The sequence below is a fragment of the Festucalex cinctus genome, chromosome 4 (genome assembly GCF_051991245.1).
Source record: "Festucalex cinctus isolate MCC-2025b chromosome 4, RoL_Fcin_1.0, whole genome shotgun sequence".
In the NCBI taxonomy this organism is placed as follows: Eukaryota; Metazoa; Chordata; class Actinopteri; order Syngnathiformes; family Syngnathidae; genus Festucalex; species Festucalex cinctus.
Window position 1 is genome coordinate 20524471 of NC_135414.1, and position 16453 is coordinate 20540923.

At 38.7% G+C, this 16453-nt stretch overlaps 3 protein-coding genes across 3 annotated transcripts; all 3 read right to left on the minus strand.

Moving 5' to 3' along the window:
- Positions 1-105: 105 nt before the first annotated feature.
- LOC144017729 (uncharacterized) lies at positions 106-5874 on the minus strand. The gene is made up of 5 exons (XM_077519604.1): positions 5582-5874; positions 3374-4533; positions 2776-3294; positions 1613-1806; positions 106-826 (listed from the first exon to the last, which is right to left on the minus strand). Exons 1-5 carry the CDS (start codon positions 5709-5711, stop codon positions 331-333), a joined length of 2499 nt encoding a protein of 832 aa, XP_077375730.1. The 5' UTR covers positions 5712-5874; the 3' UTR covers positions 106-330.
- Positions 5875-6024: 150 nt separating this feature from the next.
- LOC144017155 (uncharacterized) lies at positions 6025-12496 on the minus strand. The gene is made up of 4 exons (XM_077518442.1): positions 12119-12496; positions 10288-11446; positions 8035-8192; positions 6025-7478 (listed from the first exon to the last, which is right to left on the minus strand). Exons 1-4 carry the CDS (start codon positions 12198-12200, stop codon positions 6373-6375), a joined length of 2505 nt encoding a protein of 834 aa, XP_077374568.1. The 5' UTR covers positions 12201-12496; the 3' UTR covers positions 6025-6372.
- A 627-nt stretch (positions 12497-13123) lies between these two features.
- On the minus strand, positions 13124-16347 carry LOC144017733 (uncharacterized). The gene is made up of 3 exons (XM_077519614.1): positions 15996-16347; positions 15199-15354; positions 13124-15063 (listed from the first exon to the last, which is right to left on the minus strand). Exons 1-3 carry the CDS (start codon positions 16102-16104, stop codon positions 13775-13777), a joined length of 1554 nt encoding a protein of 517 aa, XP_077375740.1. The 5' UTR covers positions 16105-16347; the 3' UTR covers positions 13124-13774.
- Between the last annotated feature and the right edge of the window lie 106 nt (positions 16348-16453).

Genomic DNA, 16453 nt, shown 5'->3' on the forward strand with positions numbered 1-16453 from the left:
TCCGCACCTCACCTGACACTTGGGCTACATTTATGTAGTCTGACCTTGGCATAAGAAATGGCAGTTAAACAAGAAACAAAAGACAGAGGGCCTGATACATCATGGTGGTGAATGTTTTTTCATTGCCATTTTATTTAATATTAATTACTTTACTTCCCTGTTTCTGTAGTCAACAAACATCCAGTTATTGGCTACACTTGTCAATCACATGCACACATTGTCAAACTGCGCACTGCACCATCATCAACATAGCATTTTATTTTTTTCTTTTAATCATGTGACATGGCAGAAATGGATATTGCACCTTTCACACTATTTCTAAAATACAATTTACCTAACTCTTCTAGAATAAAATTTGCCTAACAACTCTGGCAAAATTATATGGCTGTATGCAAAATCAACTCTACTGGTGTCGATGTTAAAATTGGCGTCAAACTTAATCCGCTGAACAGTTACTGTGTCGTTGCGCCACACAACAAAATCACAGTAGTTACTATTTGTAATTCTAAGCTGTGCTTGCACCCGTAAGTAATAGGCATCATCTTGTTTTAAAGGAATTTCACACCAGTCATCTCTAAAACAGTAAAAGGAATGATCATGGTCGACTGCGGTCAGGCCTTCTTGTTGTAGACAGTGAAAACATTTGATCTGTACGCAACCAACTCCACAACACTTACACCTCACAATGCTGTCACACGAGGCCCCCATGTGGGGGTTTTCTTTCCACACAACAAATCCACACTCCCTAGTTGTGAAGGCCGGATGAGAAGAAGCTTGGATGGAAGAGTACAGCTTCATTGCAGTTTTTGCATGCTTACATCCCCACCTGGTAAAAGAAAAATCATACGCAATTTTCAGGTCATGTAATGCTGTGTATGACACGTCAATCTTTAGTCAAAACTAGTGACTAGGGATGCCACGATAAGGGCAATATCGTGATATCGTGATATTAAAACTGCCACAATATCGTCGTAGTCATGTTCACAATATTTAAAAGGAACACATTTGTTTAAAAAGTCAGGTTGATTTCCATTTGTGGAGTTCTAGCACCCTCTAGTGGCTAGTTTATTAGTGCAATTTAATTTTCATTAGGGATGTTTTGGCCTTCTATGTTTAAAATCTATGCTAATTGTCGGATGAAGGGGAACCTTATTTGCTTGTGAAGCGATCAACGTGTGCTTGCATTACCAAGTGCCTCAATATTGTTATTAGAGATTTCGGTGGTTTATATGCATTGCTGAAATGTACAAAAGCACAATATTGTGATTTTATTTTTTTGTTTAGTATGAGCTCTTTTTTTTTTTTTTTACAATATTGTGATCTTTTTTAAATATCGCCAACGCCCCCACAATATCGTGATAATATCGTATCGTGATGTTTAGAAATCGTTACATCCCTACTAGTGACTAAAGATCAGATATACAAGCATCACCACAAGCAGGTTCTGACCAGTAAAGATATAGTTACAATGTTTTTATTTGCATCATGTCAAATAATTGTCCTCAAAACAAATGACTTAAGAGGCATTATAAAATGACTATAAAATACATTTAGACAATTTTGACATCTACAACCATAAATTAGAATATGACAATTTGCACAAGTACAGTACCTTGTGTCATCTCGACTGAGTACACAGCTCCCAGGGTAGCAGATTCTGTTGATTAGTGAGAGGGAAGGTCTCTCGATGCTGGTCCGTGTCAATGCCTTGAAGTCGGAGGTCGTCAACCGTCCTGCACGCTGCCGGTACCATAGAGTGGTTGCCCATGCCGACTGATTCCTGGTCACTTTTTCAACAGTAGCTACCTGTGCAGGTGAAAGGAAAACAAACACATGGAATGCTGCAGCATACATACAGTACATCACGTAACTTTCATATCGTCACCCTCTTAAAATAACTGCTTACGTCATTTATTTTTATTTTTTTACTGTAAATATTTTTTTTGCCTAAATCATCTCCTCATGATGCAGATGGTTAGATTTTGTATTTTTCCTGAAAAATCTGAAAAAATGACTTGGGTGATTAACAAGGTGTCGATATTCAATCTATACACATATTCGTCATTTCATTTAAATTTCAGCACTGGAAAGATACAGCCCACTAAATTCCCTTTTTAATGTAAATTAATTTTACTGATGAGTAAGTATTTGTATTATTATTGTCATAATTCATTTTTCAGAAAAAAATTTAACATAATACTTTTCAAACTTGTAATGCCAAACTGTCTTTAAGGTTATGTGTCCCAAACAAAGTTTCATAATTTGCAACATGTTTTTTGAAGACGCTAATTCATGCTTTTGTATTCACCAACTGGTTTAAATTGTCAGTCAACAATGGGGAACCACATCGGGACCAAGACCATGAATGGCAAAACGTAGTTTACACGATTCTAAACTTCATCTATTTTTATTTATGGTAACATTAATTTATTTATTTATTCAAAAAAAAAAAAAAAGTATCTTTACATAACAAGACATTATTTTTTTTAACTGGAACAACAAGCAATTTATTGGAATCAGCCATTTGTATTGTTTACATTTGCTTCGAATACTTTGAGATCGGAAATGGGGGATTCAAAGTGACATATGTCCGACTTCCCACCTTCCTCGAATGCAGCATGAGTATTGTACCCATTAATCAATCAATAAATAAGGACAGCATGAGGAAAAAATGATTTGTGTGTGTGTGTGTGAGGGGGGGCACATTTCTGCTATTAATCATAATATATGAAAAATGACCCGTATATAATTTGATTGAATTCAAAATAATTCTACCTGTTCTTCTGTAATCTTCATATTTCTGAACACTTCATCTGCTACTTTCCGTAGATCCTCCTCATGTATCCGCTCATATTTATTTTGATAAAGACTCGTCAGAGGGGGAGGTAGTGTTTTCAACACCGATATTGGCATGAACCTCTTGTGGATGTCTGGCAACACAGTCAGAAGCGCACAGCTCACAACAGACTCCGACAGACTTTGATAAAAGGCAGCCTTCTCCGGACTTGTAGGGACGGGGATTTCGTCAATCTTGTTTGTTGTAGTGTCTATGTCAGCCACCTCTGAATGCGGCATTGAAGTAGCTTGTGGCTTTTCTTGTCTCACATCGGGGCAGCTCATCACCTGTGCCTTCTTCACGCGGGTTTCAACAGCGAACAGGGTGGCAACGGCATGAGAACAGTGCTTAGACAGGTCTGACATGCAAGTGCAGTGACAAGATAGCACGCTGCCCTTTTTCTGGACCACAACCCACACTCGCAGTGGCGGCTTATTTTGAAGCTGGGAACGCGTCACCTGAAAAGTCATGAATAGTATGTATGGTAAGTGGTGTGAAATTTCATTGCCAAGGATTGCTTTCCCGTAAGATTCTTACCTTTGACACGATGAGATAGCTCTCTTTGCCAGGTATTTCCCATACACCGGTCTCACGGACGTGCCCATCCTCGAAATACTTGTACGCGTCAAGGCTCTTATACTCTCTCAACTCTTCTTGAGTATACATCGATGTTGCACAAATGATATAGTTCAAAATATCATCGTAGCGCAGGTTGGGAAGGTCGCCGATCTTACAGTGTTCAAGAGCGCAAAAAAGATAACCTGGCAAGGCGTACGGATCGCGCATACCTGCCTGGTCAAGTTTTTCCAGATACTTCTTCTTGCTCGCGCCATCCATATTTGACAGAATGCATGAAAATGAAAGATCGTCTTGATTTTCAAGTCTTTCCCTGTTGAAAGCTGCCATATTTATGACCGGCAATATGGTGGGAGAAATGTTTTCGCTATGGAAACGATGGCGTAGGTCCAAACCATCACTGACAAATTTTTTACCACATACTGAGCAGGTGTAGCATTTTTGTCTAGCGTGGATACGCATGTGGATTTTCAAAAGAGACAGGAGGACAAAAGATTGTCCACAAAGAGAACATTCCCTGCTTTGGTCGTCGGCGTTATACGTCATATCACTGTAAAAGGTTTCATCATTGCCAGTGTCTGTGTCAGTTTCAGAAGAGTGTGACGTAGTGTCGTCGTCATCTGATGGAGTTAAACTGTTAGCGTCAGAAGAGTGCGACAATGCATTGTTGTCATCTGACGATGGTGCTAAATCGTCAGTGTCAGAAGAGTGCGACGTTACGTCGTCATCATCTGATGGCAGCGCTAAGAGGCTGTTGACTTGTGGTCCTCTACAGTGCTCTCCACTTTCTGTTGTCATGTAGTAACTGGAGCTGCTGCTGCTTGGAGGCTCTGCCCCACTGTTGTCCCCACTTTTATCTTTGTGTTCACATATACTCTTCAAAGGTTTCACATCCCCAATCAAATGGAATGTGGTGACATCATACTCCTCCACTTCCTCTTTAATGTGAGGGTGCTCAAATACCTCTTCCACTTTAATGTAATGGAGCTCTGGCTCCTCTTTAATGTGAAGTTGCTCTGGCTCCTCTTCCTCTTTAATGTGAAGCTTCTCTGACTCTTCCTGTTTAATGTGAAGAGACTCTGACTTCTGTTCCTCAGGATTAAGACATTTTTCATCCGGGCCTGTAGAGCACAGGAAGATAAAAAACAAAATAGTTTGATGAGTTAAACATCATGATGTGAAAAACAATTCAAAGCTCATGGTTGTTCTTGGGAAAACAGCAAGCACTAATTAAAAATTGTTTCTCTTTTCATTCATGGACTTGATATCAGATTTTCGATAATGACTGACTTCACTTGGCAATGTTTGGCAAACCAGCCATGTATTTTTCCAAACATTGTTTGTTAGTTGAGTAAAACTGTTCCAGTTTGACAATGCAGTATTATGTGTTACAAACCTTCAGATCCAAAATTCTGCAGATATTTTCATAACACAAGCAAAAAAATAAATAAAGTTCTGAATCTTTTTGCTTTGCTCAGAAGAATATTGTCACCATTTCGTATGCTGTGTCCTATTGGAATTGTTTTGTTATGCTCATTAATTGGAAAAAGGTCTGGTGTATTCCAAATTTTAAATATTATCCAGCCAACCATTGTATGACCAAGTTCAAAAGGGGCATCGACACAAACTGCTTTTTTTTTCTTCTTTTTTTGTGGAAACCAGCCAGAGAAAATTCAACATCTATTATCAATCTGTGCACACACAGACTTTCTGTGTTGTTGGGAATCTTTACAGAGAATTTTCATTGCAATGGGAATATATATTTTTTTTATTAATTTGTTAATACTTAGGGAACAAAATATTCATAAATGCAAGTATGGTAAATCAAAAACCCAACTTCACGCTCTTTCACATTCATAATATCACTTATGACTCACAATAGGAAGACTCCAAAAACTGTCAATATTTGTAAATAATAAAAAAATAAATTAAAAAAACATTATTTGGATGTACGTAACCCCTGGCATTATTATGTGTGTCTAATTATTAGACACATACAATGCCAGGGCAAAATGAAACATATATTAGACTCTAATATATGTTTCATTTTGCTTATTTCGTGTATGCAGTTCTGTATGTATTTTATGGTTCAATAAAGCTGATTTAAAAAAATAATTTAAAAAAAAATAAAATAAATTCCAATGGCTTGGGAGTAAAAAGTGAACAAACCTGCTCTGTATAACAAACTTTGAAACTTGTTCAAACCCGCGTCCATGAGTCGACGTTGTCGTTCTTCGTTCTCATCTTTTGTTCCACAATGTTCTTCCTCGTACTCTTCTTTCACACTTATTGCCCACATCTTTACACTACAATCACAACAAGTGCACTCAAACTTGATCACTGTTTAGCGCTGCATTCATAACAATCGCGTCTCGATTGTGGTGTTTAGCAAGATAAGCTAAACTCGCTTCAGTAGCTGCCAGTGCCGAGTCAAATTGACCCTCACAAATCCGAACGCGACCCGGAAGTTGTTGTCGCGTAAGTAGTTTTTTCATTTTTCCTGAAATGCTTTATTGAGCAGAAATTAATACAGTACAACCACTGATCTTCTGAGTACAACAGCCAGGGGGAGACAAACAAAAGGTAAAAGGAAACTTGTCATACAAAAATATCACACAGATAGTGTACTGTATTTGCTTTCCTATTTGTGACGTACCCAGTAGTTTTAATATCGTTTGACTTTATTTTCAAACATCAAGAAATTAGGTCTGTGATGTGCCGACATTCGTGTAAATATCATTTAGCCAATATTATAATAATCTCGACATTACAAAACGGCACGTAAAAGTAAACATATCAGAGTGTTTGGAGTTATTTTGTTAATGGGAAATATCACATTCATTGTGCTAAGTGGAAGAACATAAGCCCTCCTTCCAAGGATTTATTGCAGACTTTATTTTTTTTGTATGTCTGTTGAAGGAAAATAACAAATACGCAAGAAAAATAAGTGCCAATATTGCTCAGTCTTTACTGTTTTGACCTAAACTGGTGAAAGATTTTTCTCCAGTGTGTGTTTTTGTGTGCCTGACTAAATTTCCCTTTAGAGAGAAACATTTACCACAAACTGAACAGGCAAAAGGCTTCTCACTATTGTGTGTTTTCATGTGAGTTATTAAACTGCACTTTTGATCAACTCTAAGACCACACACTAAGCAGGAGAAAGGTTTCTCTGTCGTTTGTGTTCTTATGTGTTTTCCTAAATTGGCCTTTCGAGTGAATCTTTGACCACAAATTGAGCAGGCAAAAGGTTTTTCTCCAGTGTGTCTCCTTGTGTGCCTGTTCAAATCGATTTTCACTGTGAATGATTTACCACAAACTGAACAGGCAAAAGGTTTCTCGCCGGTGTGTGTTCTTGTGTGCTTCACTAATCCGGACTTCAGTGTAAATCTTTTACCACAAACTGAACACGCAAACGGTTTCTCTCCGGTATGTGTTCTCATATGAATTGTTAAAGTACACTTTTGATTTACTTTGAAACCACACACTGAGCAAGAAAAGGGTTTCTCTCCAGTGTGTGTTCTTTTGTGTTTCCTTAAATGTCCCTTCTGAGTGAATCTTTTACTACATAATAAACAAGCAAAAGGTCTCTCTCCAGTGTGTGTTCTTATGTGTCTTTTCAATGATGACTTGTTGAAAAATGTTTTTTCACATTGAGAACATTCCCAGCAATTGTCATCAGTGTGACATGTCACATCATCTTTGGACTGTTCGTCTTCATCTGTGTCAGAAGAGTGTGACGTTATGTCGTCCTTCTCTGATAGTGGAGCTAATAGGCTGTCTACTTGTGGTCCTCCATAGTGGTCTCCATCACTTTCTGGTCTCGTGTGTTGACTTGAGCTGCTGTTTGGAAGCTCTGCCCCTGTGTTCACCCCACTTTGACTGGGATGAAGCTGTGACTCCAGCTCTTGGTCTTCCTCATCTTCACTTTTCAACAAGACAATGGTTAATGGCAACTTGGTAATGTCCTCCTCTTTCATGTAAAGGGCCTCATCCTCCTCTTCTTCCTCTTTAATATGAGCCAACTCTGGCTCCTGCTGAGCAGGATCAAGAAATGTTTCACTGGCATCTGCAAGGCACAAGCAGACAAACACACATGATTTGACAAAGTTCCATGTTGTGACTATTATGTTGTGTATTATTGTTTATACTGTACATGGTTTTTACAGTATTTATCCGTTACATATAATTATGAGGTTTGAGAATTTATCTATGTTCCCTAGTTCAAAGGTGATTGAGCAGTTCAGCAATTGGAAGATCAAAAACATTAAATTTCAGGCTGAACATTATTTAATGGTGTTCCTCGTACTTATACCTTGTAATGGTGCCGGGACACCATCATATCCTCATAGTAAAGATTCTATCTAGAAGATACAGCATTTTAAGTTTTGGCCTCACATGTCAAACTTGCCACTACCATTTGAAATCTGATTAGTTAAAGAAGCTGTCCAATTGCTAATATGGTTTAAATGACAAAAATGAGGCCCTAGGCATATTAGATTCAGATTGCCAGGGGGGGAAATACAGCCACGCTCACGTCCACACACTGAAAGAGTTCATCAAAGTTTAACGCTATTTATATACAGTATGTATTAAAGCAAATCTGAAACGAGACGTGTACAAACCTTTCTGCTTGAAGACAGCGTCCAGGTGTTGGCGATATCGCTCGTTCTTCTCTTTTGTTCGAAAAAGTGTCTTCTCGTACTCTTCAGTAATTCTTGCGAACATTTTCACACAATGATCATACACTTTACAATCACAACTTGATCTGCTCAGCGATGTTTATCATATGAGCAGCGAGCGAGTTTAGCTAAGTTAAGCTAGCTTGAGAAGCTTCAACTTGCACTTGAGGCAAGTTTATGCGGACTCCAAGATTTAATAATAGAAAGATATTTTACCCTAGTACAGCAGTGATGGGGATTGTGTGTTGAGGCTTCTGTACCTTCAGTACTAATTAGGAAAGAATTGTTTAGTGCGACGTTTTTGATGCACTGATCTGAATATATATCTGGATAACCGCGAGGCCAAGACTTTTGAAGCCGCGAGCCGCCATATTGCTCCTCCCAAGAAACGTTTCTCGGCATACTATATTCTAGATTCTGTACATTTACAGTATCAAAATTGGAGGATATTTGAGACAGTACTTACTAGAAACAGCATGGTTTATGATTTTTTAAATTTGTTAAACCTAAATAAGAGGACCCGCGACCCTTGTGAGGAATAAGCGGTCAAGAAAATGGATGGATGGATAATTAAGAGGACTTCAGACATTTTCCAACTTGCCTTAAATACATGTATAAATTATATGCTTAATGATGTTTACAGGAGGAAACTTGGATTTTTTTAATTAAAGCATTATAACTGTAATTCAACAAAAGATGCTTCTGACAATATAATATTGGGGTCTAAGGAACTGAGCGATAAATGAAAACGGGGGTCTTCAATTTTTTTTTTAACTTGTTTAAAAATAGTGACCACTCCATCACAACCCCCCCACCCCCCCCCGCCCTATATATGTCCAATCTGTATACAGTAGTCTGCTCGCGAGATGGGAGGAGCAAGATGGCCGCTCTGTTGCTTCAATGGCATGCACGGCGTGTATGGGCTATCGGCTATCCAGTCATATATTCAGATTAGTGGTTTGATGACAAAGTGTAAACAGTAGAGCGATCGCGGAAGTAGTACGGTAACGCCACTTGGACAAAATATATACTGTAACAATAATAATAATAATAATAATAATAATAATTATTATTATATATATATATATATATATATATATATATATATATATATATATATATATATATATATATATATATATATATAATTGTTTAATTTTAAATCATTGATTAAGCCTTAGGTGTTGTCAAACGCAAAGAGCAGCTGGAAAAAAAAAAACACCTATGGAAATATTTAGTTAGGCGTGACTAAAGACATTTACGGACAGTTTTGTACTGTTTATACACATTCATGGCATATCAGTCGTCACAGTTTGAAGACTTGTATTTTAATCAGGATCATATACATCTTACCACAAAAAGTGAATTTATTTGACAAAGTATTCGCAGCTTGAGTGATCACTTTTCATGGACATGGAATTTATTTTATTTTTATTTTTTTATCACACACACGACAGCTGAATTTTTTTTCAGTGTTTGTGTGTGTCGTCAATGTGAATTTTTGAGTGAATATTTTACCATTAGTCATTGACGTCAAATAACTACTTGCATACACTCTAAAGTAGGGTTTATTTTATTTAGGACCACATAAACACTCAAAGTAAATATATCACAGTTTCTTTAGTTTATTTGAAGATTCATCTACAGCTGCACTTCTAATCAAAACTCCTACGTTTCTCAACCTAACACTTATGAGTTCATCCTTTATTGTGGACATACACACACTGCAGGTAAATAGCTTCTCAGCATTGTGTATACCTGTGTGCACTGTCAAATTTGGACTTAGAATCTTGTTAGAAGCTCTTCCAAGGAGATACAAAGTCATACATATATGAAATACAGAATCATACCATTGTACAGTTATTCTAGGTTTGTATAAATAAAGAACAAACATTTATTGTATTAAAATAGAAAAATTAACAACAAAACCAATTGAAAAGAATCAAGAAGAATTTACTTAACATGCACACATTGAAGTTTCTCTTCTGAGCAAATCTTTTACCGTACATATGGAGCATCACACATCTCTTTCGATCCATCTTACCAAAAGTTTTGTCCCGTTGAGAATATTCGCTGTGTTTCCTGTCGGTGTGACATCATCACCTTTTCAGTGTTCATCATTTTCTTCACAATGACACCAGTACATGGCAACTTGGTGAACTCCTCCTCTAAAGGGAGGAGCTCGTAAACGATTACTCCCCAGTGTGTGTTCTTGTGTGTATTCCCAATTGTACCTTCTGAATGAATCTTTTTCCACAAATCAAGCAGGAAAAAGGTTTCTCTCCAGTGTGCGTTCTTGTATGCCTAATTAAACCTCCCTTTACAGAGAATTTTTTACCGCAAACTGAGCAAGGAAAAGGTTTCTCTCCAGTGTGAGTTCTTGTGTGTCTCGTCAAACAAGCCTTCTCAGCAAATCTTTTACCACATACTGAGCAAGCAAAGGCCTTTTCCCCACTGTGAATTCTGGTGTGTGTTCTCAGATTTCCATTTCCAGAGAAGCTTTTACCACAAACTGAACAAATAAAAGGTTTCTCCTCAGTATGAGTTTTTGTGTGTGTTCTTAAATGTGACTTTAGTAAGAATTTTTTACTGCAAACCGAGCAGGCAAAAGGTTTCTCACCTGTGTGTATTCTTTTGTGTCTGATTAAACTTCCCTTTATGTAGAAGCTTTTACTGCAAACTGAGCAGGCAAAAGGTTTCTCCCCAGTGTGTGTTCTTGTGTGCGTTTTTAACTGTCCCAGTCTGGGGAAACTTTTTCCACAAGCTGAGCAGGCATAAGGTTTCTCTCCAGTGTGTGTTCTTGTGTGTGTTCTTAAATATCCCTTTACGGAGAAGCTTTTACCACATATTGAGCAGGGAAACGGTTTTTCACCAGTGTGCGTTCTCATGTGTACTTTCAAATTATATTTGACATTAAAGGTTTTCCCACACTGAGAACATTTATGGCGTTTCTTTCGAGTGTGACGTGTCTTATCACCTTTCGAGTGTTCATTATCGTCATTGTCAGGAGAGTGTGAAGTTATGTCGTCACTATCTGATAGTGGAGCTAAGGGAGTGCCTGTTTGGGATCCTCCACAGTTGTCTCTATCACCTTCTGTTGTCATATGTTGACTTGAGCTGCAGCTTGGAGGCTCCGCCCCTCGTTTCTCTTTACATTGATTAGGATGAAGCTGTGACTTCCGACCTTGCTCTTCATCATCTTCACTCTTCACAATGACAACAGTCAGTGGCAACGTGGTTATATCAGCCTCCTGCTCTTCATTTTTAATGTGGTGGCTTTCTAGTTCCTCGTCCTCTTCATTGTAGGAAATCTCTGGTTCCTGCTCCTCAGGATTAAGACATCTTGCATTGATGTCTGCATGACACATGGAGATAAACATATAATTGTCAAAGTCAGTATTTTCCGTCAAGTCTCATATTGTGACTTTGATGTTGTGTATTGTAGTACATGATTTTGACAAGGTTGATCAAAAACATGTATACATATGAGGCACAATCACATTTATTAAAAGCCCTTAAGCAGTTCTAAAATCAGTAAAATAAAATTGCAGGAATCATATGGGACCAAAGGGCGATGACTGTCAAGAAGTTATACATACATTTTTAAACATATGACAAAAGGTGTTTGTGTTTTTAAAATCGTAAACTCTTCCTTGACGTCGGCTCTGACTCCAACTCAGCAAGTCGCATGAATCTCACCAGCTCAACATAAAATTCATGCTAGCTATCTGTACACACGCAATCAGCAGTGTGATGTTTTGTTCCAAGTTTGTACAACTGTGACGTGACAGGAGCACTCAACTTCAGCGTTGCGTGTTGTTCTGAGCTACAAGCTCAGATTTTCAGTGTAAAATGAACAAACTATTAGGCACGACTCTCATTCCCTAGCCTGGGTCCTAAAGTGGAAATTGTAACTGTGACCAAAAAATTGTAAATTATGACAGGCAAGGAGTGCTCCGTACTAAACAAAGAAATAAATATAAGAAATGAAAGCATTGACTAAACAGGAAGGAAGACGTGTACAAACCTGCTGTGTGTCCCACAACGCGAGGCTGCTTGAAACCAGCGTCCAGTTGTCGGTCCTTCTCTTTATCGACAAAGTTCATCATGGAAATAGTTTTTCAAACGTTTTTGTACACATTGTCGCACGATAATCTCAACAGTTAGATCTTTGCGTCACGTCGAAAACAAACAGTGGCTCTAACAGAAGCTATCAACAGCTTCGACGTGCACCGTTAACAATTTAGCCGGACACCAAGATTTAGTTAATGATGTTTTAATCCAGTGAAATCGTATTATGTCGAGGCTTCTGTACGTTCGGTACCAAATCGGGAAGAATTAATTCGGTTTCGTGAAGCACGTCTAGTGTGGCTACACCACTTGGCTAATGTAGCCAAGTGGTAATTTGCAGCGAAAGTAGTACGGCAACGCAACTTGGACAAACGACTCATTGTATTTATTTTTTGAAATGCGTTCTTTATGCAGCATAAGGTAATTTAAGTACGCTACTAGCATAGGGGTAGTCTTCTTCATTTCTGAATATAAACGTTGCCACTTTGCCAATATAAATTAAAGCATTGTAACGTTACCAAAGTGCTTTTTTGATTTCCTGTCAAAGAACAGACGTTCAAAAGTTAAATAAACACGCAATTTATTAAAAACTAACCAACTATTCTGTGATTTGGTTAATTTGAACTCTTCCCTGAAAAAAAGTAAATTTATTCTGAGTTACTATAATTTTATTGTACTTTTAGGGATGTTTTTGTATTAGGTACAGGAGTTGCCATTTTTGGGTAGCCACGTAACCATCGTGCTGACTACAAAGACACTCACGAGGAACGTTTGTGTCCCAGACCTAAAAGGGGAAATTTAGCAGTAGCCTACTATTGTGTTGTATTCTGTCTGTGGTTATCATTGAAATTAAATTACATGAAGGCTACAAGTCCCAAGCAGGCACTGACACACTTGTACTGAAAATTATTTATTTACAGAAAGAGTTACCATCAACTTAGCAAAAGGACTCCAGGGTGAACCAAGGACAAAACAAACAAAATTTCTCACTGCTGGGAGAATAATAACATTTTACCTAGTATTCATGGAATAAAAATACAATTGCTTACCATCACACAGAAACAAGAGAAAATAACAAACAAAAATGGCAGCTCACCCCTGCTTGCAGAAATGTGAGGCTGCCAGCTGGCTGGCTGGAAGGAGAGCGAGAGGAGGGGTTTTCCTTTTCCTCACAGGTGTGCTCTTAAAGAGCAAATCAACAACAAATCCACTTTTTTTGTTGATAAACTGTATCAACGGGTGTCTACTCATGCTGTCTACATGTTGTGGTCATTATTTTGACATTTTATAGCATGTTTGCTGAATGCTTGAATTTGGGGCAGTCTTAATATTGCGGATTGGAAAATTCCTTGAATCCGTCGAAGGGGCCACAAATGTGGGAATCCCCGTTCCAGGATGTCGAGGTTTTCCCAGGCCAGCTGGGAGATAGTCACACCCAGCGTTCTCTTCACAGGTGTGCTCGTAGCCCGTAGGCAGTATTGTGACCCGTTACTGCCTACAGGTTTATAGGGGTTGAGCCTCGGATGCCACCACTCAGGGCCTTAAAGCAGACACTTGGCTGCTCTTTAATGTTGGAGGGGCTCAGGCTCTGCTACCTTTTATTTGAATCTCTCTAGAGAGAGTCTTCTTCCATACACTGAACTGAAAAAAGTTTCTCACTTGTGTGTGTTTTTGTATGCTTTACTAAATACCTCTCTAGAGAGAATGTTTTCCCGCATACTGAACAGGGAAATGGTTTCTCTTCTGTATGCGTTGTAATGTGTCTGTTCAAACATCCCTTTGTGGAAAGCCTTTTACCACAAACTGAGCAGGCAAAAGCTTTCTCCCCAGTGTGAGTTATTCTGTGTGCTCTTAGATTTCCAATTCTAGAGAATCTTTTCCCACAAACTGAGCAGACAAAAGGTTTCTCTTCAGTGTGAGTAATGGTGTGTGCTTGTAAGTGTGACTTTGCATGGAATGTTTTACCACAAACTGAACAGGCAAAAGGTTTCTCTCCAGTGTGTGTTCTTGTGTGTGTTCTTAAGTTTCCCTTTTCAGAGAAGCTTTTCCCACAAACTGAACAGGCAAAAGGTTTCTCTCCAGTGTGTGTTCTTTTGTGTGATATTAAACTTCCCTTGTCAAAGAAGCCTTTTCCACAAATTGAGCACACCAAAGGTTTATCTCCAGTGTGTGTTTGTTGGTGTCTTTTGGAAGCTTCCTGTGAAAAGAATCTTTTGTCACAAACTGAGCAGGCAAAAAGTTTCTCCCCAGTGTGCGTTCTTGTGTGCATTTCTAAACTTGTCTTCACAGTGAATCCTTTACCACAAACTGGGCAGGCAAAAGGTTTCTGCTCAGCATGCGTACGTTTGTGTCTTTTCAAATTTCCTCGAGTAGACAATATTTTGCCACAAACTGAGCAAGAAAAAGGTTTTTCCCCTATGTGCAACCTCATGTGTGCTTTCAAGCCATACTTTGATCCCAGATTTTTCCCACACTCTGAACAGTCCCAGTGTCTTTTGTTAGTCTGAGATGCCATTTCACTTTCAGAGTGTTCATCATCAAAAGAAGAATGTGGCGTTATGTCATCACTGTCTGATAGCGGAGCTAAGAGGCCATCTGCTTGGGATCCTCCACAGTGGTCTCTATCACAATCGGTTGTCATGTGCTGATTTGAGCTACGGTTTGGTGGCTCACCCGCTCTGTTCTCATAACTTTGTTCTTTACCATCATCTTCTTTCTTCAAAGGGAAACCAGTCAACGGCAACTTGGCGGTATCAGTCAACTCAACTTCCGTTTTGATGTGTAGAGTCTCTAGCACATCCTCCTCTCTACTGTGGTGAGACTCTTGCTCCTCCTCTTCCTCTTTAACATGAGATGACAGTGACTCCTGTTGCTCAGAAGGAAGATGCTTTTCACTTTCCTCTACAAGACAGAAGAACTTTTGATTTGGTAAAGTCTTACACTGTGACTTTGATGTTGTGTATTATTGATCATACATTTCTACATGTGGGCAGATTGTTGGTATCCCTCTGTTAATGAAAGCCAAAAACCACTGACCTTGCTCTTCATCATCTTGACTCTTCACAATGATACCAAAGAATGGAAACTTGGTGATATCAGCCTCCTCCTCTTCCTCTTTGATGGGTGAGCTCTCAGGCTTCTCATCCTCAATCACGTGAGGCGGCTTTGACTCCTGCTGCTCACGATGAAGATCTGCAGTACAACAGAAAACAAAAAGGTGGTTTGGTCAAGTCCAACTTTGTGCATTCAAGCTTGTGTTGGGACTTTGACGTTGTTTATACAAATGTAGCAGTATCACTCGGGAACATTAACGTGTGCTCTCAAATAGTTTCATTGTGTTGCTATGGCACTGTATGCATGTTGGTTACATAAAGTGCTCCTCTCATTCTGTTTTGCTTTGTATAAAAGTTCTTACTTCCACAACACTGTCTGAGAAACATGTTGTGTGTACCGTAGTTATTGCTCTGCCATTATAGCCATATGTAGTCTGGGCGTGATGGTGTTAGAAATGTGATGGTTCTAAAAATCCAGTAAATCAAATTCAAACGCTGATTGCACAACTTGTTTGCTTTCATTGAGGAGTAGGGAAACCCGAAACGTTATTGTTATCAGAGTATTAAATCGGAGGATCTTCTAAAAATAAAAATAAAGCTTCAAAACTGTTTCACCTCCTGTCACGTAATGTGTAATAAGTTTGCTGGCAAAAATGACGACAACAACTTATTGTAAAAGGTTTTCCAATACAATTACAATCAAACTTGACAGTGCCCGAAATAAGCAAGTCTCGGAAAAGAAAGCATCGACTAAACAAGTAGTGTAAGTAGTGTACAAACCGCTTGGCTGCTTGAAACCAGCGTCCAGTCGTTGACTTTGTCGCTCCTTCTTCTCTTTAGTTCGGTAAAGTTCATCCTCGTATTCGTTTTTCAAACGTTTTGCACACATTGTCGCACGATAATCACAACACTTTGATCTTTGCGATACGTGGAAAACCCACAGTAGCTCTTTGTGAGCAACTAGCAAAATAAGCTAAGCTAGGTCGAAAAGCTTCCACGTACACCGAAACGAATTTAGCCGAACACGGAGATTTAATTAATGCCGTTTTACTCCAATAAATTCGCACTATATCAAGGTTTCAGTACGTTCGGCTATTCGGGAAGAATTATTCCTGTCGGGTTTGGCTACCGAAACGTGTTTTTTTTTTTTTTCTCAGCAAAAGTAGTACGGCAACGCAACTAGGACAAACTACATGCCACTGCTCAAACAGAACGCAAACGTATCCGGAACTCACCCG